General features: G+C 52.7%; 1 protein-coding gene across 2 annotated transcripts; it reads left to right on the top strand.

Moving 5' to 3' along the window:
• The first annotated feature begins 4,480 nt into the window (after positions 1 to 4,480).
• Positions 4,481 to 18,936, top strand: LOC138813759 (urokinase plasminogen activator surface receptor-like). 2 transcript variants are annotated; one of them, XM_070002176.1, is made up of 7 exons: positions 4,481 to 4,768; positions 6,705 to 6,815; positions 8,296 to 8,433; positions 13,619 to 13,771; positions 14,246 to 14,380; positions 15,962 to 16,108; positions 17,934 to 18,936. In XM_070002176.1, the coding sequence occupies exons 1-7, from the start codon at positions 4,720 to 4,722 to the stop codon at positions 18,185 to 18,187; spliced, it is 987 nt and encodes a 328-aa protein (XP_069858277.1). In that variant the 5' UTR covers positions 4,481 to 4,719; the 3' UTR covers positions 18,188 to 18,936. The 2 variants fall into 2 exon arrangements, with proteins under 2 accessions (XP_069858277.1, XP_069858267.1); XM_070002166.1 differs by having other exon boundaries at positions 4,483 to 4,768; positions 13,616 to 13,771.
• Positions 18,937 to 23,905: the final 4,969 nt, after the last annotated feature.

The raw sequence follows: 23,905 nt of genomic DNA, 5'->3' as shown, positions 1-23,905 counted from the left end.
CAGCGTCTGCAGATTAGGAAAACATGGCTTCCGTGGAGAAGCTGCCAATAGCCCTGCTATCTTTTGGGGGGTCAGTTGTGGGCTTGAACTCAGGGCCTGGGTGTGCCATCCCTGAGCCTCTTTGTGCTCAAGGCTAGTGCTCTACCACTTGAGCCACAGCGCTACTTCTGGTATTTGAGTGGTTAATTGAAGAGTCTCATGGGGACTTTTCTGCCCAAACTGGTTTCAAATCGCAGCCTCCTGAGTAGATAGGATGACAGGTGTGAGCCGCTGGCACCCAGCCGCCCCTACCATCTTGGCTGAGGGCCTAGACATGTGAGCAGAGCCACCTGCCTCTGTCAGTCTGGGCTGCTATGGCAGAGTTCTATAAACCAGGTGACATCTAAAGAATGTAGTCTAGTGTGGTGGGCCATGCCTATAATTCCAACATTTAGGAAGTTGAAAGAGGAGGATCTCGCCAGGGGCTGGAGGCTCACGCCTGTCATCCTAGCTACTCAAGAGGCTGAATCTGAGGATCACAGTTCAAAGCCAGCCCAGGCAAGGAAGTTTATGAGACTCTTAGCTCCAATTAACCACTGGGAAACCTGAAATGGTGCTGTGGCTCAAGTGGTAGAGCACTAGCCTTGAGCAAAAGAAGCTCAGGGACAGCGCCCAGGCCCTGAGATCCAGCCTCAGGACTGCCCCCTCCACACACACACAAAACCCTCACTATCCTCCTGTCTTCTGCCTCCCAGGTAGCTGGAATTACAGGCATGAGACACCAAGTTCAGCCCTCTCTGTTGTTGTATGTGTTGATCCTGGGTCTTGAACTCAGGGCCGGGGCACTGTCCCTGGGGTTCTTTGGTTCAAGGCTAGCATTCTACCACTTGAGCCACAGCACCACTTCTGGCTTTTTCTGTCTGTGTGTGTATGATACTGAGGAATCAAACCCAGGGCTTCATGCATGCTAGGCAAGCACTCTGCCACTGAGCCACATTCCCAGCTCACTTCTAGCTTTTATTATTTTTTTTTGAGAAGTTCATTGGAAATAAACAAATCCAATTCTCCAGCCCTCTTTCCTCCCCTGCCCCTGCACCCCCACTGCCTCTGACCCATATCTGTTCTATCCTCTTCCTTCTGGACCATTGTTGTTGGCTTCTTGTCTTTCCAGCTGGCATTCTGTCCTCCCCCCACACACACACCCCTCCTCTGTCTCTCCTGCTTCTGCACAAATCCTACCTCCCTCAAGCCCAAGAGGTCCCCTGAAACTCTTGGGCTTGATCACAGCACAGCCTGAGGCCAGGAGGTGGGTGAGGCCCAGGTGAGTCAAAGTAAAGCAGAAAGGAACATTCCTGTTGCTTCTCTGCCAGTGCCCCGGCCCTGACACCAACCCATCCCCGCCTTCCACATGTCACCAGGACTTACAGGTACGTGTCCCGAGAGGGAGAAGAAGCCTGCAAGGGTAGAGTCATGGGAGACAGAGGTGGGGTCAGAAACTGCCAGAGAGACTCAGAGACAGATAGAGACAGAGACAGAGAGACAGACATATAGGAGAGGCCAAAGCAGAAAATAAATGCAGGCCGCAAAAAGACTCAGCTGAGGGCTGGGACGGTGGCTCAGTGGTAGAGCGCTTGCCTTGCATGCCTGAGGCCCTGGGTTCGATTCCTCAGCACCACATAAGCAAAAAGAAAAAAGCCAGAAGTGGCGCTGTGGCTCAAGTGGTAGAGCGCTAGCCTTGAGCTGAAGAGCTGAGGGACAGCGCCCAGGCCCAGAGTTCAGGCCCCACGACTGACAAAAAAAAAAAAAAAAAAAAAAAAGACTTATCTCCAGTGAACCAGCTAAAGAAGTCAGATGGTGGAGCTGTGGCTCAAATGGTAGAGCACTAGCCTAAATGGAAAGAGCCAAGTAAGAGCAGGAAGCTGTGAGTTCAAGCCCCAGTGCTGGCCCATACATAAAAAGGAGGGAGGGAGGGGAAGGGAGAGAGAGAGAGAGAGAGAGAGAGAGAGAGAGAGAGAGAGAGAGAGAGAGTGGGAAACATGAGCCAAGGAGAAGAATGAAGAGGAGAGAAAGGGATGTGAGAAGCCAGAGACATCCGAGGCAGGATGAAACGATTCCAGGAAACATTCGTCATTCTTTAAATAAAAGAGGAAATTGTGCCAAAAAAGTCATGAGATCGCAACCGGAAGTGGGAACTGCGCTTGCGCAGAAACACACACTCACCCCCCCCCCAACCCAAGCCCCTGCACCACCAAATCCCAGTCCTCCTTCCTCCCACCCACCCCAGATCCATTTGACTGGTGGGAGAACCAGGGGAGCAGGAGCTGAGTCGGGGGGCTCCACACCTGCCTGCACCATCCACACCCCAACTCTCCTCCTCTCCCTGTCACATCACTGGCCTCTTCTTCCCTCTTCCTGCCCAGCACAGGAAGAGACTCACTTTTCCATAGAAACAGAGGCGGAAGGCAGAGGCTTCTCAGGACTGAGGTCCACCTTCGCTCATGGTGACTCAGCCCCAGTGGCCCACACCAGTATGACTTCAGACCCCATGACGTGTGTGCCGTTTCCCCGTCACTCCAGGAAGGGGAAACACAGGCTCAGAGTCCAGAGCTGGAGCCACACAACCACCCTGGTGGTTACCTTTTTACTGAGTCTGTACTACTATGCCCCATGCCTGTAGCAGGAATTGTAAGTATGATGCCAGGCGCCGGTGGCTCATGCCTGTCATCCTGGCTACTCAGGAGGCTGAGATGTGAGGATCACAGTTCAAAGCCAGCCAGGCAAGAAAGTCCATGAGATTCTTATCTCCAATAAAGCACTCAGAAAGCTGGAAGTGGCGCTGTGGCTCAAGTGGTAGAGCACTCGCCTTGAGCTGAAGAGCTCAGGGACAGCGCCCAGGCCCAGAGTTCAAGCCCTAGGACTGGCACAGGTGTACACACCCAGACACGCACACACACACACAATTATCAGCTTAAGGCTAATTATTCCTGTTTGAGTAGCTACTCATCAGCCATCCTGAGCCCAGATTTCATCACTTATATTCTACCTCAGGGCCTTTGCACTGGCTGCTCCTTTTTCCTGGAAAGGTTGTCCTTCAGGTCCACCAGACTTCTTCCTTCTCTGTTCAATGTCACCTGCTGGGCTGGGAATTTGGCTTAGTGGTAAAGTAAAGCTCTGGGTTCAATTCCTCAATACCACATACACGGAAAAAAAGCAGTAAGTGGGGCTATGGCTCAAGTGGTAGAGCGCTAGTCTTGAGCAAAAGAAGCTCAGGGACAGTGCCCAGGCCCTGAGTTCAAGCCCCAGGACTGGAAAAAAAAAAAGCCATATGCTTGGGGTTGGGGGAAATGGGGAGCCCTCTGTATTGCCTCACCTAAAACAGCTCCCCTTTTACCTCCTTATACCCCATTACCTCCTTTCAGCCTGCTTTGTTTCCCCAGCTTTGTTTGTCGCTGACAGGGAAAGATTAGATAACAAAATTCAACTTTCCACCCTCAGCTCCACTGGGGTGGTGGCTTTGCTGTTTCCTGTTGTGTCCCCAACCCTCAGCTGAGTGTCTAGCACAAAGTCGATCCTTGGTATAGGCTGCAAGAATGCGTTCCTATTTTGGTCAGCTATTATTCCAAGCATTTTCCAAGTGTGACACTGCTCTGATTGGCCGGATGTATCAAGAAACACAGAGTATTTTATCTTTGGCATTTTACTATTTTATTTTTTTCCTCCTCCTAGTTCTGACAGATTTTTTGGCTGATTCTGGGGCTTGAACTCTGAGCTCTTCAAGCCCAAAGTGAGCGCTCTACCACTTGAGCCACAGTGCCACTTCTGGTTTTTGAGTGGCTCATTGGAGATGAGAGTCTCACAGACTTTCCTGCCCAGGCTGGTTTTGAACTATGATCCTCAGATCTCAGCCTCCTGAGTAGCTAGGATGACAGGCGTGAGCCACTGGCGCCCGGCTTTCCTTCTTTCCTTCTTTTTCCTCTTCTGTTCCTCTTTCTCTCCCCCCCCCCCTCCCTTCTCATTCATTTGAGGACAGGGTCTCAGCCCAGCCAAGCATCCAGCTCCCTCCTTGCCTCAATCTTTCCAGTGCTGGGATCACAGGCAGGCGCCACCATGCTCGGCTTTGTTTGTTTTGCGTTTTTCTTCTTCTAAAGGATTTAAAAGTAGACACTAATATCATTCATGCCTAAATACTTCATGGAATGTCTTATTTCTTGAAGCCAAAACAATCTCCTTTACTAAACCACAATGCTTTCCCCACTATGTTAGGTGGTCTCTTCTCCAGGGACTGAATTGTTTCAAGGCAGTTGACAGCTATTTTGTCACGTCATCAAGTTTCAGATCCTATCTCTCGAAGTGATAATGACAGCTGGTTTTGTTTTTTTTTTTAACTCAACCTCAAGGCTATCTTCTCCTCTCACAGAATTAACACGAATCCTTATGTTATTGAGTAATCTTTCTCTAGACAAGGTTTGTCACACAGTTGAGGAGGAGAGAGGGTTTTGGAGGTGAACCTAGACAGTCTGATGACACAGAGCTGTGACCTCAATTCATGAGTCAGGACATAGCCATGCTGGATGGGGCTGGCCAGCTGTAAGTAACCCCAGGAAAGGGAAGTTTTGTGTGAGAGGAGTGAGGCCAGTGCTTCAAAGGCTGGGAGGAACCCTGGGGCCACAAAACTGTCTCTCTGAGCCCTACCAGATCAGAGCAGTACAGGAAAGGTACAGGAAAGCGGGAGCAGGGACCATGAACCGCCTGCTGCTACAGCTACTGTGGGTTTCCACCTGCATCCCAGGTAAGGGCCGGCCGCACTACCTGGGCTGAGGGTGTGGGGGGGAGCTAATGAGCTGGGGAGTAAGCATGTGGGTAGGAGTTCGGTTCTCAGCAACTCCCTCCCCTCCACACACTAAAAGATCCTGGCTCTGTGGCACATAGTAGGTCCTCTAAGCAAGCCAGCAGCAGAGCAGCTGCGGCCATCTAGGGAATGTGGGGTCTAGGGAGGACCATGGCCTGGTAGGCCTCCTTGGCGCTCTAAAAGCCTATTGCAATGTGACACTCCATGAACTCCTTAGGTAAGGAGAGGTTGAGGAAACCGATTCTGACCTCCCAGCTGGGGCCCGTGTTCGCTATTCTGCTGGACGCCCCCTCGCCACTTTTGAGAGTTAAGGGAGGGCAGAGTGTGTACAGCACCGGGGGACTGGGACCTTGGGATGAGGGGGGAGGGTTGGGGCTGGGATGCTGGGGGAGGGATCCCGGGTGGAGGGAGGGACTGGGATCCAGGGGAAGGCTGGGATGGGACGGGAGGGGCTGGGGGATCTGGGGATGGGATTCCCAGTGGGGATCTGAGGCTGGGATGGGGGGAGGGCTGGGGATCTGGGGATGGGATTCTCGGTGGAGGGAGGAGCTGGGACCCTGGGGGGGCTGGGGATGGGACCCCCCCGGTGGAGGGAGGAGCTGGGACCCTGGGGGGGCTGGGGATGGGACCCCCCCGGTGGAGGGAGGAGCTGGGACCCTGGGGGGGCTGGGGATGGGACCCCCCCGGTGGAGGGAGGAGCTGGGACCCTGGGGGGGCTGGGGATGGGACCCCCCCGGTGGAGGGAGGAGCTGGGACCCTGGGGGACTGGGGATGGGACCCCCCCGTGGAGGGAGGGGCTGGGACCCTGGGGGATCTGGGGATGGGACCCCCCCGTGGATGGAAGGGGCTGGGACCTTGGGGGGGCTGGGACATCCCCGTGGATGGAAGGGGCTGGGACCCTGGGGGGGGCTGGGGATGGGACCCCCCCCCACCGTGGATGGAAGGGGCTGGGACCTGGGGTGGGATCCGGGGGAGGCTGGGATGGGGAAGAGGGCTGGGGATCTGGGGCCTGCCCACCCTCATCCTCTTCCGCCGGCTCACCCGCATCCGCCGGGAAACATGGGAGCTCAGGTTAGAGGAACGAGAGGAAAGCGGGAAGGAACTGCGCGGGGTGCGGGCGGGCGGGCGGGCGGCAATGAATAAACCACTCCCCGGTGCCCAGGCCGCGGGAGGCCGAGGGTGAGTAATAACTCCTAATTCTTTTAGCGGAAAGGGACGTTGGGGAAGCCAGGGGGCCGGGAGCAGGGCCGGGAGCGGAGTGGACAGCGCAGGGCCTGGACGCCAGCGGGGCTGGGGCGGGGGGAGCCAGCTCCGGGCCCCGGGGCGGGGCCAAGAGGGAGGTGGGCGGAGCTAACGCGTGGGGGAGGAGCCAGGCCGAGAAATCACAACGGGGCGGGGCTAGTAGCCTGCACAGCGCAGGGGGGGGAGGGAGGAAGACCATTGGGTGGGGCTAAGCCCTGAGGCGCGATTAGAAGGCGGAGCTATGGCTTGGGGGCGGAGTTGGAGGCGGGGTTAGTGCCTAGGGGCGGGGAGAGAACCTTAAGGGAGATTTAATTGGCCGTGATTGGCTCTCTGCGGGAAGGTGGGCGGGACCAGGATTTCCGCGTGGCCTGTTGGGCGGGGAGCCGGAGTAGAACCACCTGGGGAGTGAGCGGATCCGGACTCGGAAGCGGCGGGGGGCGGGAGGGGCTTGAACTTCCTCTAGCCGAGTTTACGAGTTGGAACGGACGGAGGGGGAAGAATCGGGCCTGGGCAGGGCTTGGGCGGCCGGTAGATGGTGGGTCGGGCAGTTGAGGGGCGCTGCGGAGCTCCTGGGTGGCGGGGCCTCCGCGGGGGGCTCCGGCCGGGGTCGGTGACCACCTTACCCCCCCCCCAGCTTCCAGGGCCCTGCGCTGTGTGCGGTGTAACAGCACCGAGCGCTGCCGAGTGGAGGAGTGCGCCCCGGGCCTGGACCTCTGCAGAATCACCATCCTGCGAACCTGGGAAGGTGAGACTCCCCAGCCCCCCATGCGAGGACCCCGGGAAGTCTTTTCCCCGCCAAGGCCTGTAATCCCAGCATTGACCAGCTGAGACAGGAATGATGTCAAGGTCAAGGCCAGCCTGGGCGAAGGTGGAGACCCTACAGCGCAATGAATAATTAGGCCCGACGCTGGTGGCTCACACCTGTCATCCTAGCTGCTCTGGAGATCTGAGGATCACGGTGAACCTGCCAGCCCCAGGCAGACAAACCTGAGAGACTCATCTCCAGTTAACCAGCAGAAAGCCAGTGGGCCACCAATGGTAAAGTACCAGTCTGGAGTGAAAAAAAAAAAAAAAAAAAAAAAAAAAAAAGCTAAGCAAAGAGCACAAGGCCCTGAGTTCAAGCCCCAGCCAAAATAAAATTGTGAAATATTTCTATTTGTTAGGTGTGTGGTTGTGCACACTTACAATCCCAACACACATTAGGCAGAGTAGAAGGATCTCCAGTTTTAGGCAGGTCACGATTCCATGATGAAAACAAAAACAAAACAACAACAAAAACCCAGCCAGGCGTTGGTGGCTCACTCTTGTAATCCTACCTACTCTGGAGGCTGAGATCTGAGGATCATAGTTGGAAATAAGCTTAGACAGGAAAGCATATGAGACTCTTTATCTCCAATGGACTACTGGGGGGAAAAAAACATGTGGAGCTGTGGCTCAGGTGGTAGAATGCTAGCTTTGAGCAAAAACAAAACAAAAAAGCTCAGGGGCAGTGTCCAGGCCCTGAGTTTAAGCCCCAGGATTGGCATAAACACAAAAATAAAAGAAAAAGAAAAAACAGCTGGGCGCAGGTGGCTTATACCTGTAATCCTAGCTACTCAGGAGGCTGAGATCTGAGGATCACCGTTCAAAGCCAGCTTCGGCAGGAAAGTCCATGAGATTCCTATCTCCACTTAACCACCAGAAAACTGGAAGTGGTGTTATGGCTCAAGGGGGCGAATGCTTGCCTTGAGCAAAAGAGCTGAGGGACAGCGCCCAGGCCCCGAGTTCAAGCCCCACGACCAACAACAACAAAAATTCCTATAATTGGTATATTCATTCCTAATGAAATCGTTAAGTTGGAGCAGGAGAAGAAACTTCTAGAAAAGACAGGAGTTGGGGCTCAAACAAAACAAGAGACCTGGGGCTGGGAAGGTGGCTCAGTGGTAGAGCGCTTGCCTTGCATGCCTGAGACCCTGGGTTCGATTCCTCAGCACCCCATAAGCAAAAAGAAAAAAGCTGGAAGTGGCACTGTGGCTCAAGTGATAGAGCGCTAGCCTTGGGCTAAAGAGCTGAGGGACAGCGCCCAGGCACAGAGTTCAGGCCCCACAACTGGACCCCCCCAAAAAAAAAACAGGAGACCTGGCCAGGGTCAGTGCTGGAAGTGGGTGACCAAGGCTGAGTATCAGAGGTTGCCTTGGGCCCAGGGAGCATCCAGGGCACTCAAGACCCATTCATTTGCCCCACAGAGGACATGGAGGAGGTGGAGAGAGGCTGTGCCAATAGGAATAAGACCAACAGAACCATGAGCTACCGCGTGGGGGCGCAGATCTTCAGCCTCTGGGAGATGGTGTGCGGCTCGGACCTCTGCAATGCACCCAGGCCTGGTAAGGACATGCCACAGCCCGTTGGCTGCAGCCCTGAGCTAGCATTCCATCCCATCAGCCCATGCCACCCCAATAGCACCTCCAACGCCAACTCAGTTGTAACCCGTCTCACATTTGCACCATGTCCCTTCGCCTCGCTCATTATCTGCAGCCCACAGGCTTGTATGGCTGCTTGTTGCCTGAGAGACACCACACCCTCTTTTTTTTTTTTTTGTCAGTCCTGGGGCTTGAACTCTGGGCCTGGGCACTGTCCTTGTGCTCTTCAGCTCTAGGCGAGTGCTCTACTGCTTGAGCCACAGCACCACTTCCGGTTTTCTGGTGGTTTATTGGAGATAAGTCTCATGGACTTTCCTGCCCAGGCTGGCTTTGAACCTGGATCCTTAGATCTCAGCCTCCTGAGTAGCTAGGATTACAGGCGTGAGCCACTGGTGCCTGGCTAACACCCACTCTTTTAATTAATATTTTTATTTATTTTTGTGTCAGAAGTGGGGCTTGAACTCAGGGCCTTGCACTCTTGGCTGGCCTTTTTATTCCCCCTTAAGGTTGGTGCTCCACCACTTGAGCTACAGCTCCACTTTTGGTTTTTTGGTGATTTAAGTGGAGGCAAGAATCTCACAGCTACGTCTGCCAGGGCTGGCTTTGAACTGTGATCCTCAGATCTCAGCTGTCCTGAGTAGCTGGGATTACGGGCGTGTCACTGACACCCAGCGTGTCTTCATACTGTTTGTTTTTGTTTTTGTTTTGATGGGTTGTGGGGCCTGAACTCTGGGCATGGGCACTGTCCCTCAGCTCTTCAGCTCAAGGCTAGTGCTCTACCACTTGAGCCACAGCACCACTTCTGGCTTTTTTCTTTTTGCTTATATGGTGCTGAGGAATTGAACCCAGGGCCTCATGCATGCAAGGCAAGCATCCTACCACTGAGCCACCTTCCCAGCCCCATATCTTTATACTTTTAACAAAGTCCCAGCATGGAGGACATACTGGTGGGGGGAGCGGGGAAGCGTTTTTGGGGTGTGCCTGTGATCTACACCAGGCAGATGTGGGATCACACGAGGGCTGAGGCCAGCCCTGGGCAAAAGCGTGAGACTCTTATCTGGAAGAAAGGAGGAAAAAAGTAGAAAGGAGAAAAGTAAAAAGGAGAAAAGATTGCAGGTGTGACTTCGTGATAGAGTGTCTGCATAGCAAGGTCCAAGGCTGTGAGTTCAAACTTCAGTACCAATGGAGGAGGCGGAGGGGAGAGGGGGAAGAGAGGGAGAAAAAGAGAAGCCCTCGTGAAGGCTAGCATTGAAGAAAGTGGCCAGAGGAGATGACAGAAGCAGCAAAATGGAGGTGTCTAGTCACATAGACAGGCAGGCAGGCAGGCCTTCTTCCTGTTTGGTGAAATGTGGGGCAAAGACTTCCAGATCTCATCATATGCAGTGCCTTATGTGAAGCGGCTGTGCGGGCTACAGCCGTGGAAATCAGGGGAGCGCAGATGTGGGGGTTCCCCAACCAGCCTGGCTTGTTCCTCGACTTCGCTTTCCAATCTGTCTGCCCAGGCACGCTCGCTAGACGAGAGCCCCAGGTTGCAGTTGGAAGCAGGAAAACGCGAGGTACAGTCCTACCATCAGTGGGACCCCAGAAAGACAAGTCCCCAGATCTGTGAACGAGTTTCTCTCGAGGCATTGGCAGGCGGCGTGCACCTCGCCTAAGATGCCAAGGCATGCAGCAGAAAATAGTAGTGTAGCTAGAAATCTCAGAGACAAGCCTGGCCTCCAGTGGGCATGGGGTGCCAGAGAGACGTGCCAAGCTGGCTCCCGAGCCTTGCAGAGCCTCTCCAAGGAGGGCACCGGTGGCTCACGCCTGTAATCCCAGCTAATCAGGAGGCTGAGATCTGAGAATCGCGGTTCAAAGCCAGCCCAGGACCTGGGCACTGGTGGCTCACTCCTGTAATCCCAGCTACTCAGGAGGCTGAGATCTGAGGATCACACTTCGAAGCCAGCCTGGGTAGGAAAGTTCATGAGACACTTATCTCTGATAAACCACCAACAAGCTGGAAGTGGAGCAGTGGCTCAATTGGTAGAGCACCATCCTTGAGCAGAAAATCTCATGGACCCTGCGCCAGGCCCTAGTACCCACACTAAGCTCCACTTCTTTTTTTTTTTTTTTTTTTTTGGGTCCGGTTGTGGGGCCTGAACTCTGGGCCTGGGCACTGTCCCTCAGCTCTTCAGCTCAAGGCTAGCGCTCTACCACTTGAGCTACAGCGCCACTTCCGGCTTTTTTCTTTTTGCTTATGTGGTGCTGAGGAATCGAACTCAGGGCCTCATGCATGCAAGGCAAGCACTCTACCACTGAGTCATCTTCCCAGCCCCTAAGCTCCACTTCTTAAAGGTCCTACCAGCCTCTTCTCACCTCCACCTTGCTGAGGACGCAGCTGCCCTGCTGTGAGCCCTTGGATGACAAACCACAGCCTACCCCGGCAGGGCAGGCCACGAGCAGCTGTGTGTGCTACAGCCCAGAGGCAGCTGGCTGAACAGAGACAGGAGAGAGTTTGTGGGTGGATAGAAATGAAGCCACGTTGATGGATCACCCCCTGCCCGTGGGAGATCATCTTTAACATGAAAAGTGAAAGGCCCAGCATCTGCGTGCAGTGGTGCACACCTGTAATCCCTGCACTCGGGAAGCAGAGGCATGGGGATCGTAAATTTGGAGCCAGCTTGGGCTACACAATAAGACCAAGGAAGCAAGGGATGGAGAAAGGGAGGGAGAAGGGGGGAAGAAGGGAGGGAGGAAGGAGAGGAGGATGGAAGGGACAAAGGAAGGAAAGAAAGGACGAAGGAAGGAAGCAAGGAAGAAAGAAAGGCTGGGCACTGGTGGCTCACAGGCTTGTCATCCTAACTACTCAGGAGGCTGAGATAGGAGGATTGCAGTTCAAAGCCAGCCAGGGCAGGAAAGTCTGTGAGACTTTTTTTTTTTTTTTGCCAGTTCTGGGGCTTGAACTCAGGGCCTCAGCACTGCCCCTGAGCCTCTTTGTGCTCAAGACTACCACTTGAGCCACAGCGCCATTCCAGCCTTTTGCATTTATATGGTACTAAGGAATTGAACCCAGGGCTTCATGCATGCTAGGCAAGCACTCTACCACTGAGCCACCTTCCCAGCCCATCTGTGAGACTCCTTATCTCCAGTTAACCAGCAGAAAACCAGAAATGGAGCTGTGGCTCAATGTGGTAGAGGGCGAACCCCGAGCGAAAGGACCTCAGGGACAGTGCCAGGCCCTGAGTTCAAGCCCCATTACCAACCAGAGGGGGTGGGGGAGAGAGAAGGAAGGTTGGATGGGAGGAAAGGGGAGAGAAGAAGAAGAAATGAGAAGCATGGATGGTGCAGGGAAAGCCAGGGCCCTGGGAGGAGCAGCGGAGGTAGAAGGGTTCACAGAGGAGCCCAGCCGGGCACGGCCACGCAGATGCCCTGCCGTGGACCATCCATCTGTGTGGGGTTCGCTTGAGAAGACATGGTCATGGGCCTTTGGATATTCCTCTTTGATGGTGACGACTGGGCCTTGGCCGGGAGTGACTCACCTAATGACCGTAAGCCTGCCAGTGGAAAGCCTTGGCTCACGCTCGGTCTTCCTCCTAAATCTTGGCCCCGACGCAGCTTGGATGCCGTAGGCTGGGAAGGGAGGGCATGCTGGGCCGGGAGAGGTGTGCGCCAAGGCCCCGGCCCAGCGGTGACCCCGTGTTTCCAGGGAAAAGTAACTGGTCCAGTTGGCCAGTGCTTCCCCGGGTGCCCGTGGCTCACGCCTGTCATCCTAGCTACTCAGGAGGCTGAGATCTGACTATCAAGGTTCAAAGCCAGCTCAGGCAGGAACGTCTGTCAAACTCTTACCTCCAATGAACCACCAGAAAGTCAGAAGTGGTGCTGTAGCTCAAGTGGTAGAGCACTAGCCTTGAGCTGAAGAGCTGAGGGGCAGCGCCCAGACCCAGAGTTCAAGTCCCACGACTGACAAAAGTAAAAAGTAGAAAAAACACGGCTGGCCGGGCGCTGGTGGCTCACGCCTGTAATCCTAGCTACTCAGGAGGCTGAGATCTGAGGATCGCGGTTCAAAGCCAGCCCAGGCAGGAGAGACCGTGAGACTCCTATCTCCAATAAACCGCCAGAAAAACCGGAAGTGGCGCTGTAGCTCAAGTGGTAGAGCGCTTGCCTTGAGCTGAAGAGCTGAGGGACAGCGCCCAGGCCCAGAGTTCAAGCCCCATGACCGACCGAAAAAAAAAAAGAAAAAACACGGTTGAAACACTTTTAGTCATACATTCTTGGGGCTTCCAGTCTGACACTAGACCGTGATTAGAGTGGGCAGGGCTGAGATAGGGGAAATGGAGGGGCGGGGGCACTAACCTAGTCTGGTGCTGCAGGAAGGGTTTCCTGGAAAAGCTGACGTTGGAAATGATACTTGAAGATTGAATGGAACTGGGGAAAGTCAGAAGCCAGGGAAGACTGGTTAGGTTAAGGCAACTGCATATGCAAAGGCCCAGGGGCCAGTTAGCCCTAAGGGGCTGAGAGAAATCAGTGGAGTAGAGCCTGAGGGGCTAATGTAGGGAGATGTGGAAAGACAGGTATTTAAGTCATGGTCTTCCATGGGCCTTGAATGCTACACTAAAGATCTTGTATTCTGTTTATTTAGGATGTGTGTGTGTACATGTATGTACGCGTGTACACACGGGTGCCCCCTCCGGGTACTAGGACTTAAACTCAGAGCTAGAGCTTTTTCTAGAGCAGTGCTAGAGCTTTTTCTGCTCAAGGCTGCTGCTCTATCACTTGAGCCACACCTCTACTTCTGGCTGTTTGCGGGTTGATTGGAGATAAAAGAGTCTCACTGATTTTCCTGCCCAGGCTGGCTTCAAAACTGCAATCTTCAGATCTCAGCCTCCAACATAGCTAAGATTATAGACGTGAGCCGCTTGTGTCCTGCTTGGATTTTATTGTAAAAGCAAGAGGGATCTATGGAAGGATCTTCCCTCTGTAGGGATGGCTGGGTGTGGAGGAGGCTGGTGTTAGAGGAGCTTCTAGCTGGAGTGGGTCATGGGGCTGGAAACGAGGAGGTGGGCTCTGGAATGGCTTGGGGGTGTTTGGGGGAACCCAGGAGGAGGCTGGAGCTCCAGGACTATACCTCCAGCAGCACCTCTCCATCAGGCCCCTCTCCTCTCCCCAGCAGGCCGGACGCGCTCCTTTCCCGTGGGCCGTTACCTGGAGTGTATGTCCTGCAGCTCCTCAGACGAGAGTTGCGAGAGGGGCCGGGAACAAAGCCTGCAGTGCCGCCATCCCCGAGAGCAGTGCGTGGATGTAGTGACCTACCACGGTCCCGGAAGTGAGTCCCTACCCCCCTCCACACAACAGAAGAGATTGCATTCCCTCACACTGCACACAGAATGCAGCCACTGGAAGGCCAGCGTTAGGAAAGACAGTTCCTGAGTTGATCAGGAGCCCCCTTGTCCCCCACTAGATGTCACTGTATTCCTTACATACTGCCTCATGGCCCAAAATGGCTGCCAGAGCTCTCTGGACTTTGTGTCCCAACTTCCAGGAGAGAGCAAGAAGGAAAGAAAGGGTAAGGGCTCACCTTCCAAAGCCCTTTCATGTAGATCACATTGACTCCAACATCATCAACATGGACAGACCAGGAAATGTCCTTTCTCTAGTTACCCTAAATAAAATGAGGGTTCACTCCCCACGCCCCCCCCAAAAAAGAATGGGTACATACCTGCTACAGTGGGCAAGGCCAGTCTTAACCCCTCACTACTACCTGACCTCTGACCTCTCCTGAACGTCCCCGCCCCCACAGGGATCTGGGAGGATGAACAGCACATCAAAGGCTGTGGCCAACTTCCTGGCTGCCCAGGACCCACCGGTTTCCACAGCAACCACACCTTCCACTTCCTGCAGTGCTGCAACTCCACCAAGTGCAACCAGGGCCCGGGTAAGGGGCGGGGCCTGTCGAAGGGCGGTACCTGGCAGAAAGTCTAGTATCCCGCCCGATGTGGGGATGGATGTTCATCCATTCGCTCCAGCTCTCTGAGCCTCTGGATTTTCTCTGAAAAGTAGGCACAGCAAGGCTGTCTTCAACGAATTTAGCACGGCATGGCGTTGCCTGCCTACCTGTAATCCCAGATTGAGGGAGGAAGGAGAGTTCAAGGTCAGCCTAGTCTACATAGTGAGACCTTGTCTTTAAAAAAAAAACAAAAACAAAGGGGCTGGGAAGGTGGCTTCGTGGTAGAGTGCTTGCCTAGCATGCATGAAGCCCCAGGTTCGATTCCTCAGTGCCACATACAAAGAAAAAGCTAGAAGTGGAGCTGTGGCTCAAGTGGTAGGTGCTAGCCTTGAGCAAAAGAAGCTCAGGGACAGCGCCCAGGCCCTGAGTTCAAGCCCCAGGACTGGAAAAAAAAAAGTGGAAAGAAAGATTTTGTGGAGTTCAATGAGCCCATCAATCAACTTGCCAAGACCCAAGCTTTCTGCCTCCTATGTCTTTAATCTTTCCACTGCTGCTCACCTCCACTGTCACCTCTCCTTTTCCCTGGATTAACATTGCAGCAAGTAATGTGTCCTTCAGTCTTTCCTCAAGCACTTCCACGACTTAAATCAGAGCATCCAATCAGGAGGGCTTGCTCTAGCACCCACCTGCCTCATGATCTTCCTGTGGTTTGTGCCAAACTCCATCCTGCCTGAGGGCCTTTGCACATACCCTTCCTATAGCCAGGAACACAGCTCCTGCATCTCCCCACTCCCCCCCCCCCAAAAGCTCACCTGGCTGGCCAATGCTTATCGATTACATCTCATTCTTCACCTCCACAGGGTCAGAAATGAAAGCCAGGATTTTGCACATGGCAGGCAAAGGCTCTACCTCTGACATAACCCTCCCTGCCTTGGATTCTTTCTTTCTTTTTCTTTTTGGTCTGTCCAGTGGTTTTACGGGATATACTACACCTCTTCTCTGCCCCCCCCCCCCACAGTTTTAGGCAAGATCTTTTTCTCTAATTCAGGCTGAGAAGCCAATGCTGGCCTCAAATTCACGATCCTTCTGTTTGTTGCCCCAGGTGGTACATCTTGCCTTTGATGTGCTTTCCTCAGACTTCCAGCGGCCCCCTTCCCCAGGAAAAGCTCTGTTCCCACAGAACTTTCCATAGCGGGGGGGGGGGGGGGGGGGGGGGAGGAAACGCTCTGCCGATACCTCCCAGTGCAGAGCACCTGACATAGGAACTAGATGAGGCAGTGATTTCTAGTAACTCAGTGTAATCGAGGTAGGCAGTGGCCACCATGTCGGTCAATTCTGAGAATGAAGGGACTGTCTGATGTCACAGAGAGGCAAGGCGAGGTCTGGGGCCTGGCCAGACGTGGGGCTCATGGAGAGTGGAAAGGTGGGATTTCCTCAGGGACAAAGGGAAGTGTCGTTCTCATGCCTAACCAACGGGGCTGGGGGGGGGAGCGCCTAGTGCCCGGGCCCCAGGAGGGGACCACATGGGGGGAGGACCGCCACTAACCTCTGTCTGTGTCATCTCCCAAGCCATGCAGCTGCAGCAGCTGCCGCCCAATGCTGTGCAGTGCTACAGCTGTGAGGGGAACCGCACCCATGGGTGCTCGGAGGAGGAGGCCACCCTCATCCCCTGCCTGGGCCCCATGGACCGATGCCTGGAAGCCACTGGTACTAAAGGTGAAGTGCAAATTGGAAGCCGAGAATTAGGACTTGGGCAGAATTAGGAATTAGCCCGGTGGCCAGTGACTCATGGGTGTGATCCCAGACTTCTCAGGAGGCTGAAATCTCAGGATCGGGGCTCAAAGCCAGCCTGGGCAGGAAAGTCTGTGAGATTGTTTATCTCCAATAAACCACCAGAAAACCGGAAGTGGCGCTGTGGCTCGAGTGGTAGAGCCCTAGCCTTGAGCTCAGAGGCTCAAAGACAGCATCCAGGCCCTGAGTTCAAGCCCCACAGGTGACAAAGAATTAGGACTTGGGCTGGAGGTGGTAACTAGGGCTGGAGTGCCTATCTGGCAAGCGGAAAGCCCAGAGTGCCAACCCCAAAGTCCATTAAAGACTGTCCATTAGGAAATGAGTATTTCCACCATGGGTCCACACAGGGCAACTTCTGAGGGCGAAGGACTTCCTGTGGATGGGTGGGACTTCCTGTGACCTTCAGGCGCCTACTTCCCAAGGCAGCTGGAGTCCAGGGATTCTCCGGAGATTTTGGCTCCTTCACTCTCTCCACACCTGTGTGTGTGTTAGATCTACGGATATGTGGTGCCACAGAAATTAAAAATGAGGAGTCAGTTAGTGAGCCGGTGGCTCACACCTGTCATTCTAGACCACTCAGGAAGCTGAGATCTTGGTTTGAAGTCAGTCTGGGGTAGGGAAGTCCTCCATTAGACTTTTTATTTCCAATGAACCAGCAAGTGGGGCTGGGAATGTGGCTCAGTGGTAGAGTGCTTGTCTAACATACATGAAGCCCTGGGTTCAATTCCTCGATACCACATACACAGAAATAGCCGGAAGTGGTAGATTGCTAGCCTTGAGCTGAAGAGCTGAGGGACAGCGCTCAGGCCGAGTTCAGACCCATGACCAACAACAAAAAAGGCATCCAGGGATACTGACTAATAAGACAATAAAATCTTTTTCTTTTGTGTAAAAAAAAAAAGTCTCATAAACATGAACATCCATAGCATTTTTTGATGTAAAACAGCCATGTTTTAAGAAAAAAAACATGAAATGAGAAGACTAGCATCGTTTTCCTGTGCTGTAAATCTCTTTGATGTCTGGTTTTAATAGAAATCAGCTGGACTTTTGACTCATTGTTTGCATTTAAGCTGTAGCCACGTCACCTATTCCAGAGCTTCTGGAAAACTCCCTTGTATACTCTTGAGAGCAAAACCTAAATTATGGGGCTGGGAAGGTGGCTCAGTGGTAGAGCGCATGCCTTGCATGCATGACGCCCTGGGTTCGATTCCTCAGCACCACATAAGCAGAAAAAGCCGGAAGTAGCTCTGTGGCTCAAGTGGTAGAGTGCTAGCCTTGAGCTGAAGAGCTGAGGGACAGTGCCCAGGCCCAGAGTTCAGGCCCCATGACCAGCAAAACAGCAACAAGCAGCCACTAAATTATGTCTTAGATTACATTCAGAATAAATTTTATGTTGGCACTTAAAGGGTTTCTTAGGCAGGCACCCTACCATGTGAGCCACACTCCCAGCCCTTTTGGCTGTAGTTATTTTTTCAGATAGGTTCCCTCTCTTGTGCTCAGAGCCAGCCTTGGACCCTTGATCCTCCTATTATGCCTTCTGTGTAGCTGGGTGATATGCATGACTATTCCTTGCATAATGAGAATAATGTAGAATTCCCAGATTCCCATCCCAGGTGCCTGGGCCACACTGGCTGCTTTCTCCAGGTGACAGTGCAGGTGGCACCCACAGGCAAGGTGCCAGGCTGCTCACTGGAGAATCCCGGGTCTGAGAGAGAACCAGGAAATCTCACGCTGTCTCCTTTGTCCTCAGAGATGGAGAACACGAACTACACAGTGCGAGGCTGCGCAACGGCCTCATGGTGTGAAGGCTCCCACATGGCCGACACCTTCAGCCTGACTGGAGTCAGTGTGTCCTGCTGTACTGGCAGTGGCTGCAACCACCCCGCTGGAGATGCCCAGTACCGCAGGGGTGGGGGCCCCCAGCCCCGCCCCACCTACCTCAGCCTCACCATGACCCTTCTCACAACTGCCAGACTAGGAGGGGATCTTCTCCTCTGGACCTGAACTCTTAAAGCCTTTGCCCTGGCTGGATCCAGGGACCCCTGTGCCCTTTCCTCAGTTCCAGCTCTGCAGACTTGTATGCCAGTACATTGTCCTCTCTGTTTCCTCCACTGTCAGAAAAAAACCTCGTATCTGATCAGTTACTGTGGCCCGTGCCTGTCATCTTAGCTACTCAGGAGGCTGAGATCTGCACATCACAGTTGGAAGCCAGCTCCGGGGTAGTTTGGGAGAGTCTTATCTCCCAACTAACCACCAAAAAGCCAGAAGTGGAGGTGTGGCTCAAGTGGTGGAGGGAAAGCCTTGAGTGAAAAAAATTAAAGGACAGGGCTGGGAAGGTGGCTCAGTGGTAGAGTGCTTGCCTTGCATGCATGAGGCCCTGGGTTCGATTCCTCAGCACCATATAAACAGAAAAAGCAGGAAGTGACGCTGTGGCTCAAGCCCGTAGAGCGCTTGCCTTGAGCTGAAGAGCTGAGAGACGGCGCCTAGCCCCAGAGTTCAGGTCCACGACCGGCAAAAGAAAGAAAAAGTTAAAGGACAGTGTCCAGTCCCTGAGTTCAAGCCCCAGGACCAGAACAACAACAAAGAAACCCCAACATCCCACCACAACATTGTCTCACCGAGGTATCTGCAGAGGAGCTGGGGGCCATCAGCATGTTGTTTGGCTTTATTAATATTTTTTGCCAAAATTGTTACTGTTGTTAGCTAATATTCATATTATTTATTTATATTATCAATAAATTTTTTATATGAGTGAACAAGCTAAGTTTCCTGGTCTCTGTAGCATCCAGCTTTGGGAGTATGAACGTGGGGGTAAGGGGCATTGGCTCTTCAGGTTTCTGGAACTGTAGGTCAGACTAGGATGCAGGCATCTGAGGCCCCTGTCTTCGGTGTGGTCACTAAAGAGTTAAGTTAACCCTATCTTTTTTTTTTTTCATAGTCCTGGGCTTGAACACTGGGCCTGAGTTCTGTCCCTGTGCTCCTTTTGCTTGAGGCTAGTGCTCTACCACTTGAGTCCCAGCACCACTTCCGGTTTTCTGGTGGTTAACTAGAGATAAGAATCTCACAGACTTTCCTGCCTGGGCTGGCTTCACAGTCTTCTAAGTAGATAAGATGACAGGTGTGAGTCACCAGCACATGGCAACTCTATGCTTTTAAGCTTTCCCAACATTTACTTTTGTCCACCAGCAACAATTTGTGTGTGTGTCTGTGTGTCTGTGTGTGCGTGCATGCTGGGGCTTGCACTCAGAGCCTGGGCACTCTGCCTTAGCTTTTTTGTTCAAGGCTAGTGCTCTACCACTTGAACCACAGCTCTACTTCTGGTTTTGGCTTGTTAATCAGACTTTCCTGATCCCAAATGTGTGATCCTTCTACCTCTGCTTCCTGAGTGCTGGGATTATAGCTGTACACCACCACACTTGGCAATCAAATGCAGTCTTCTCATTCAGCCACACAAGCACTAACCTTCTAGTCATCTCTTCTTCCACATCCAAGGTCAAAACAACTTCATTGTTCTAAGGAGCCAGGTCTGCATTTCCCAGGGTGCTCTGGGGCAGGCCATGGCCAGAGAGAACTTATTAGTTCCAACTCTTTAGATGTACTCAGTGAGAAATCAGTACCAGGCTGCATTTCTCTGGGGGCTAAGGTTAGGGCAGAGAAGCTGGGTTCCATTTGCCAAGATGCCTTAGGACTGGTGGAGAAAAGCTGGACTACCATTTCTTTTATTCTGTCTCTCTTTAGGGTGAAGCTTAGAGTTAGGAAGTTAGAAGTTAAGATGGGATGTTGAGGTTTATCTTTGGGAGGGGTGGGGGAGGGTAAAACAGCGATTCCAATGGCACAATTATGACAGAAGTTGTTTTTCCCTGTGGCTCATTAAAGCAACCCATGCAGATAAATTATATTTCTAAATTTACTTCCCAGGAAGAAGAAGAAAAAAGATAGGATATCACCAGTGATGTCTAGGGACAGATGAAGGAAAAAGGTTTGGTTTTAGGACTTCCTCCAAACAAGTGTCCTGGTGGTAGTTTCAGGAAGAGAAATCTTGGCTGGGTGTGGTGGTACATGCCTGTAATCCTAGCACTTTGGAGGCCCATGTAGGAGGACAGAGAGTGGAGGCCAGCCTGGTCTACATAGTGAGACCCTTCAATTAAACAAATGGAATCATAACCTATAAATTCATAAAATAGAAAGCCTGTGGTTTTACACCACCATCCTAGGGTGCTTTTTTTTTTTTAATGCATTAGTAGTTAACTGAAGCATCTTAGATCTTTGTGTTTATTTTTGTCAAAATCATGCCATAATTGTCACGGTGGATGAAGCGTTTTATTTACTTGCTTGTTGCTGTGTTCTTAGTGTTTGGAATACACTGGAGCTTACAGAGGGAAGGAAGGAAGGAAGGAAAGAAGGAAGGAAGGAAGGAAGGGAGGGAGGGAGGGAGGGAGGGAGGGAGGGAAGAAAAGAAAGGGAAAGGTAATTTTTGATGCTGTCCTTCAAGTAAACCAGGCAGACTTGGATTTCCCATAATGCCCTGCTGCAGATCAAAGCTAAAATGACATTTTCTAAGCTGGTCCATGTTTTAAATTGAGGATAATTTCACCTTTTCCACGATGCCCTCCAGCAGATACTGAGGCTAGGGACAAGTTTCTCTTAATGTCATCGGCGATCATCTGTGATCAAGACCTTATCTTTAGTGGCTCCTGAATTTTTGTTCAAAGATCTTTGGTTCCAAGAAAGAAAAGCTGTTTGTGCTGACTTAAGCAAAAACACTGTTATTGGAAGTTTAGAATCCAAGCACAGCCCAGGGCTCTTGGACTCATCAGGGACAAGAGATTGAATTGAAAGACTATGTGGAGAAACTCGTATAGCACAGAGGTAGAACACTAGCCTAGCACACACAAGGCCCTGGGTGTGATCCCCAGGACTGTACAAGAAAAAAAAAATATAAAAAGAAAGGCTATGTAAAATCAAATGTCTCCCTCTTTCAAAGTCAGCCCCCCCCCCACACACACACGTCCTTCACAAATAGTGCTAATGTACCCACTGAGATGTCAAACACCAAGTACCACTTGAATCTTAGGTCTGGAATCTTATCTACAAGGCTGACTGGGTTCAGTCAGGGCCAAGGGCAAGACTCTGCTACAACTCCCTCTGCTAGGACCAGGGAAGTTCATCTCCAAGTCACCAACTGGAGTTGCTCAAACACAGCTTCTCTGTTTCCTGCTGCTTCTCAAGCAGAGTTGGACAAACAGACCCTGTACAAGCAATCACCAGCTTCTGGCTGATTTTGTTGGAAGATAGCCTCAAAGATGTACTTTTTCAGCCAGTTGCTGGTGACTCACATCTGTCAGCTCCTTAGGAGGCTGAGATCTGGGGGATTCCTAGTTCAAAGCCAGCCTAAGCAGGAAAGGAAAAGTCCATGAGACTCTTCCCTCCAATTTGCCACCCAAAAGCAGGAAGTAGCGCTCTCAATTGGTAGAGTTCTAGCCTTGAGTAAAAAAAGCTAAAAGGGAGCAAAAGACCTTGAGTGTAAACTCCCAAACTGGTACACACACACACACACACACACACACACACACACACACACACACACACACACGTGTTCCTCAGGGCTGAGGTAATAGATACTCATTAGCCCCTTGATCAGAAAGAACCTATTGTATCTTTAGGAAAAGTAACTACTGGTACTCTCTTGTAGTTTAAATATGTCCTAGGAAGGCTTTCTGTGTTGAAATATAATCTTCCCTATTAGGAGGAATTAAGAGGGTAGTAACTTAATCCATGTCATTGAGAGGTGGGGCCTGTGGTATGAGTAGGATTAGATAAATCATCGGGGTGGAGTGCCCATGATTAAATTCTGGCAGCTTTGTAAGCATGGGGGGGGGGAGAGACCAATACAGACACGTGTGCTCCCTGTGTCTTGCCATGTGATGCCCCATGCCACCTGGGGACTCTGCCAGCCAAGAAGGACGTCAGCAGCTGCGGCTCCTCATCCTTTGCCAAAATAAACCTTTTCTTTGCCACTCACCAAGTCTAAGGCATTGTTCCTGGGGATAGTAAGAGAAAGCAGGCTATAAAACCCACTCCACAATCCCCAGCCAGAGATCCGAATGCAAGTCAAACGCTTCTCTTTCCACTTAGGTCAGGCCACAGAACGTGAACCATGGGAAAAGGGAAATTAGCAGCCAGATAACAAATCTCAATGAAAGCTGTTGATCAATAAGAGGTTGTGAAGTGGCATGGGGAAAGAGAAAGCAATGGAGAATTATTCTGATTCAAATAGAATAGATGCAATGTCAGTTATCCCACGGTGAAACCCCTTGGTCCAGTTAATACACATTAAAAATAATGAATGACAGGAAAGTAAAACGGACTCTTGTTGGGGGTTGGGGAGAGAGTGGCAACAGCAGTCTGGAGGAGGGCTAAGGAAGAGAATGAATGAGGGTGAATGCGGGTCGAAGGAGTTGATTTGCATTAAGAGACCTGTTGACATTGTTTTCAGAAGGGAGAGTGTGGGTACATTGTGCGCATGTACAGCAATGTCACAGTGAAATTTCCCTTGTATAACGAATGTATGCTGATTCGTTAAAAAAAAAAAAAAAAAAAGAAGAAGAAGAAACAGGAATTATAGACCTGGCAGCCTTGTTTTCTCCAGTGTACAGGAGCTCACAAACAGCCATGTTCTTGGGGATACAGGAAATGGAGGACAGAAGAGGATGCTAGGAGCTATGGTACTGGGGTCCTGGGATTGATGGGACACACATCCATATGTGTGTGTGTGTGTGTTTTTAATTTTAGGTGTGATGGAGATAAAGAGAAAACAGTGGCAGAATGGACATAGCGGGGCCTCAGTTTACCTGGCTGTCAATGGGCGCAAGAGAGGTTGAAGTCTCCTATTTCCCGTGGCTTGCTCACTCTTCCTGCACCTTGCAGATGATAATTCTGCACCAGGTAGGTCTCCAGTTTCCTAGAAATGGGCTGTGGGGAGGGGGGGGTCCCCCAACTCCTAGGAGGAAGAAGGGACTGGGATCTCGAATGGGCCTCAGTGACCGGGAGAGGGCAGACTGCACAGGCAGGAGGGGACCAGGAGACGGCGCTGGGAGGTTAGGCCTGGCAGGTATCCATAGACGCCTCCCTCCTTCCCTCCCTCCCTCCTTCCCTCCCTCCCCTCTTCTCTCCCCCGGGGCTCAGGATCCAGGCTTGCTTCCAAGGAGTTGGCTTTCCAAGGAGAATGAGGCTGATGAAACACCAGGTTTCGCGTCAGGGAGGGAGGTGGCCCCCGGTGGGCCCTAGCCTGAGAGATGGGGGGAAAACCTGTCCAGCGGTGGGGGCTCTGCACCCTTACCTGTCCGTTCCCGCTCACCTTTCCCGGGTCACGCCTCCCTCGGGGCGCACCCCCACGCCCTCCACCCCTCCCTCACCCCATGCCCCCAGCCTGGGCGCGCGCTCCCGGCACGGGCGTCCCGCGCCTCTCCCCTTCCCACGCGCGGCCTCTCCGTGCGGCCGGCCCACGCTCGCCTGGGCGCCTTCGCCCGCAACAACATCCGTGGACCCGTCCCGGGGCCCGCGCCGCCCCTTCCACCTGCTCCCAGGACGCAGCCTCTCCCCGCCTCCCCTCCCGACTCCGCCCACCGCCGCAAACCACGCCCTCCGGAGAGAAAGCCACGCCTCCGGGCGGGCAGGGGGCGGGGCCTGGGCGCGGGGCGGGGCTGGCGGCGCGGGCGGTGC

Source organism: Dipodomys merriami, unplaced genomic scaffold (assembly GCF_024711535.1).
Source record: "Dipodomys merriami isolate MVZ:Mamm:240054 unplaced genomic scaffold, mDipMer1.0.p SCAF_106, whole genome shotgun sequence".
Classification (NCBI taxonomy): Eukaryota; Metazoa; Chordata; class Mammalia; order Rodentia; family Heteromyidae; genus Dipodomys; species Dipodomys merriami.
The sequence above is the reverse complement of the archived record's forward strand: the minus strand, read 5'-3'. Positions and strand labels throughout refer to the sequence as shown.

Coding starts and splice junctions, on each gene's coding strand:
- LOC138813759 (XM_070002166.1), top strand. CDS start 4,720: ATGAACCGCCTGCTGCTACAGCTACTGTGGGTTTCCACCTGCATCCCA. Junction 4,769..6,704: donor GGTTTCCACCTGCATCCCAG/GTAAGGGCCGGC, acceptor CCCCCCCCCCAG/CTTCCAGGGCCCTGCGCTGT. Junction 8,434..13,615: donor CTGCAATGCACCCAGGCCTG/GTAAGGACATGC, acceptor TCCTCTCCCCAG/CAGGCCGGACGCGCTCCTTT.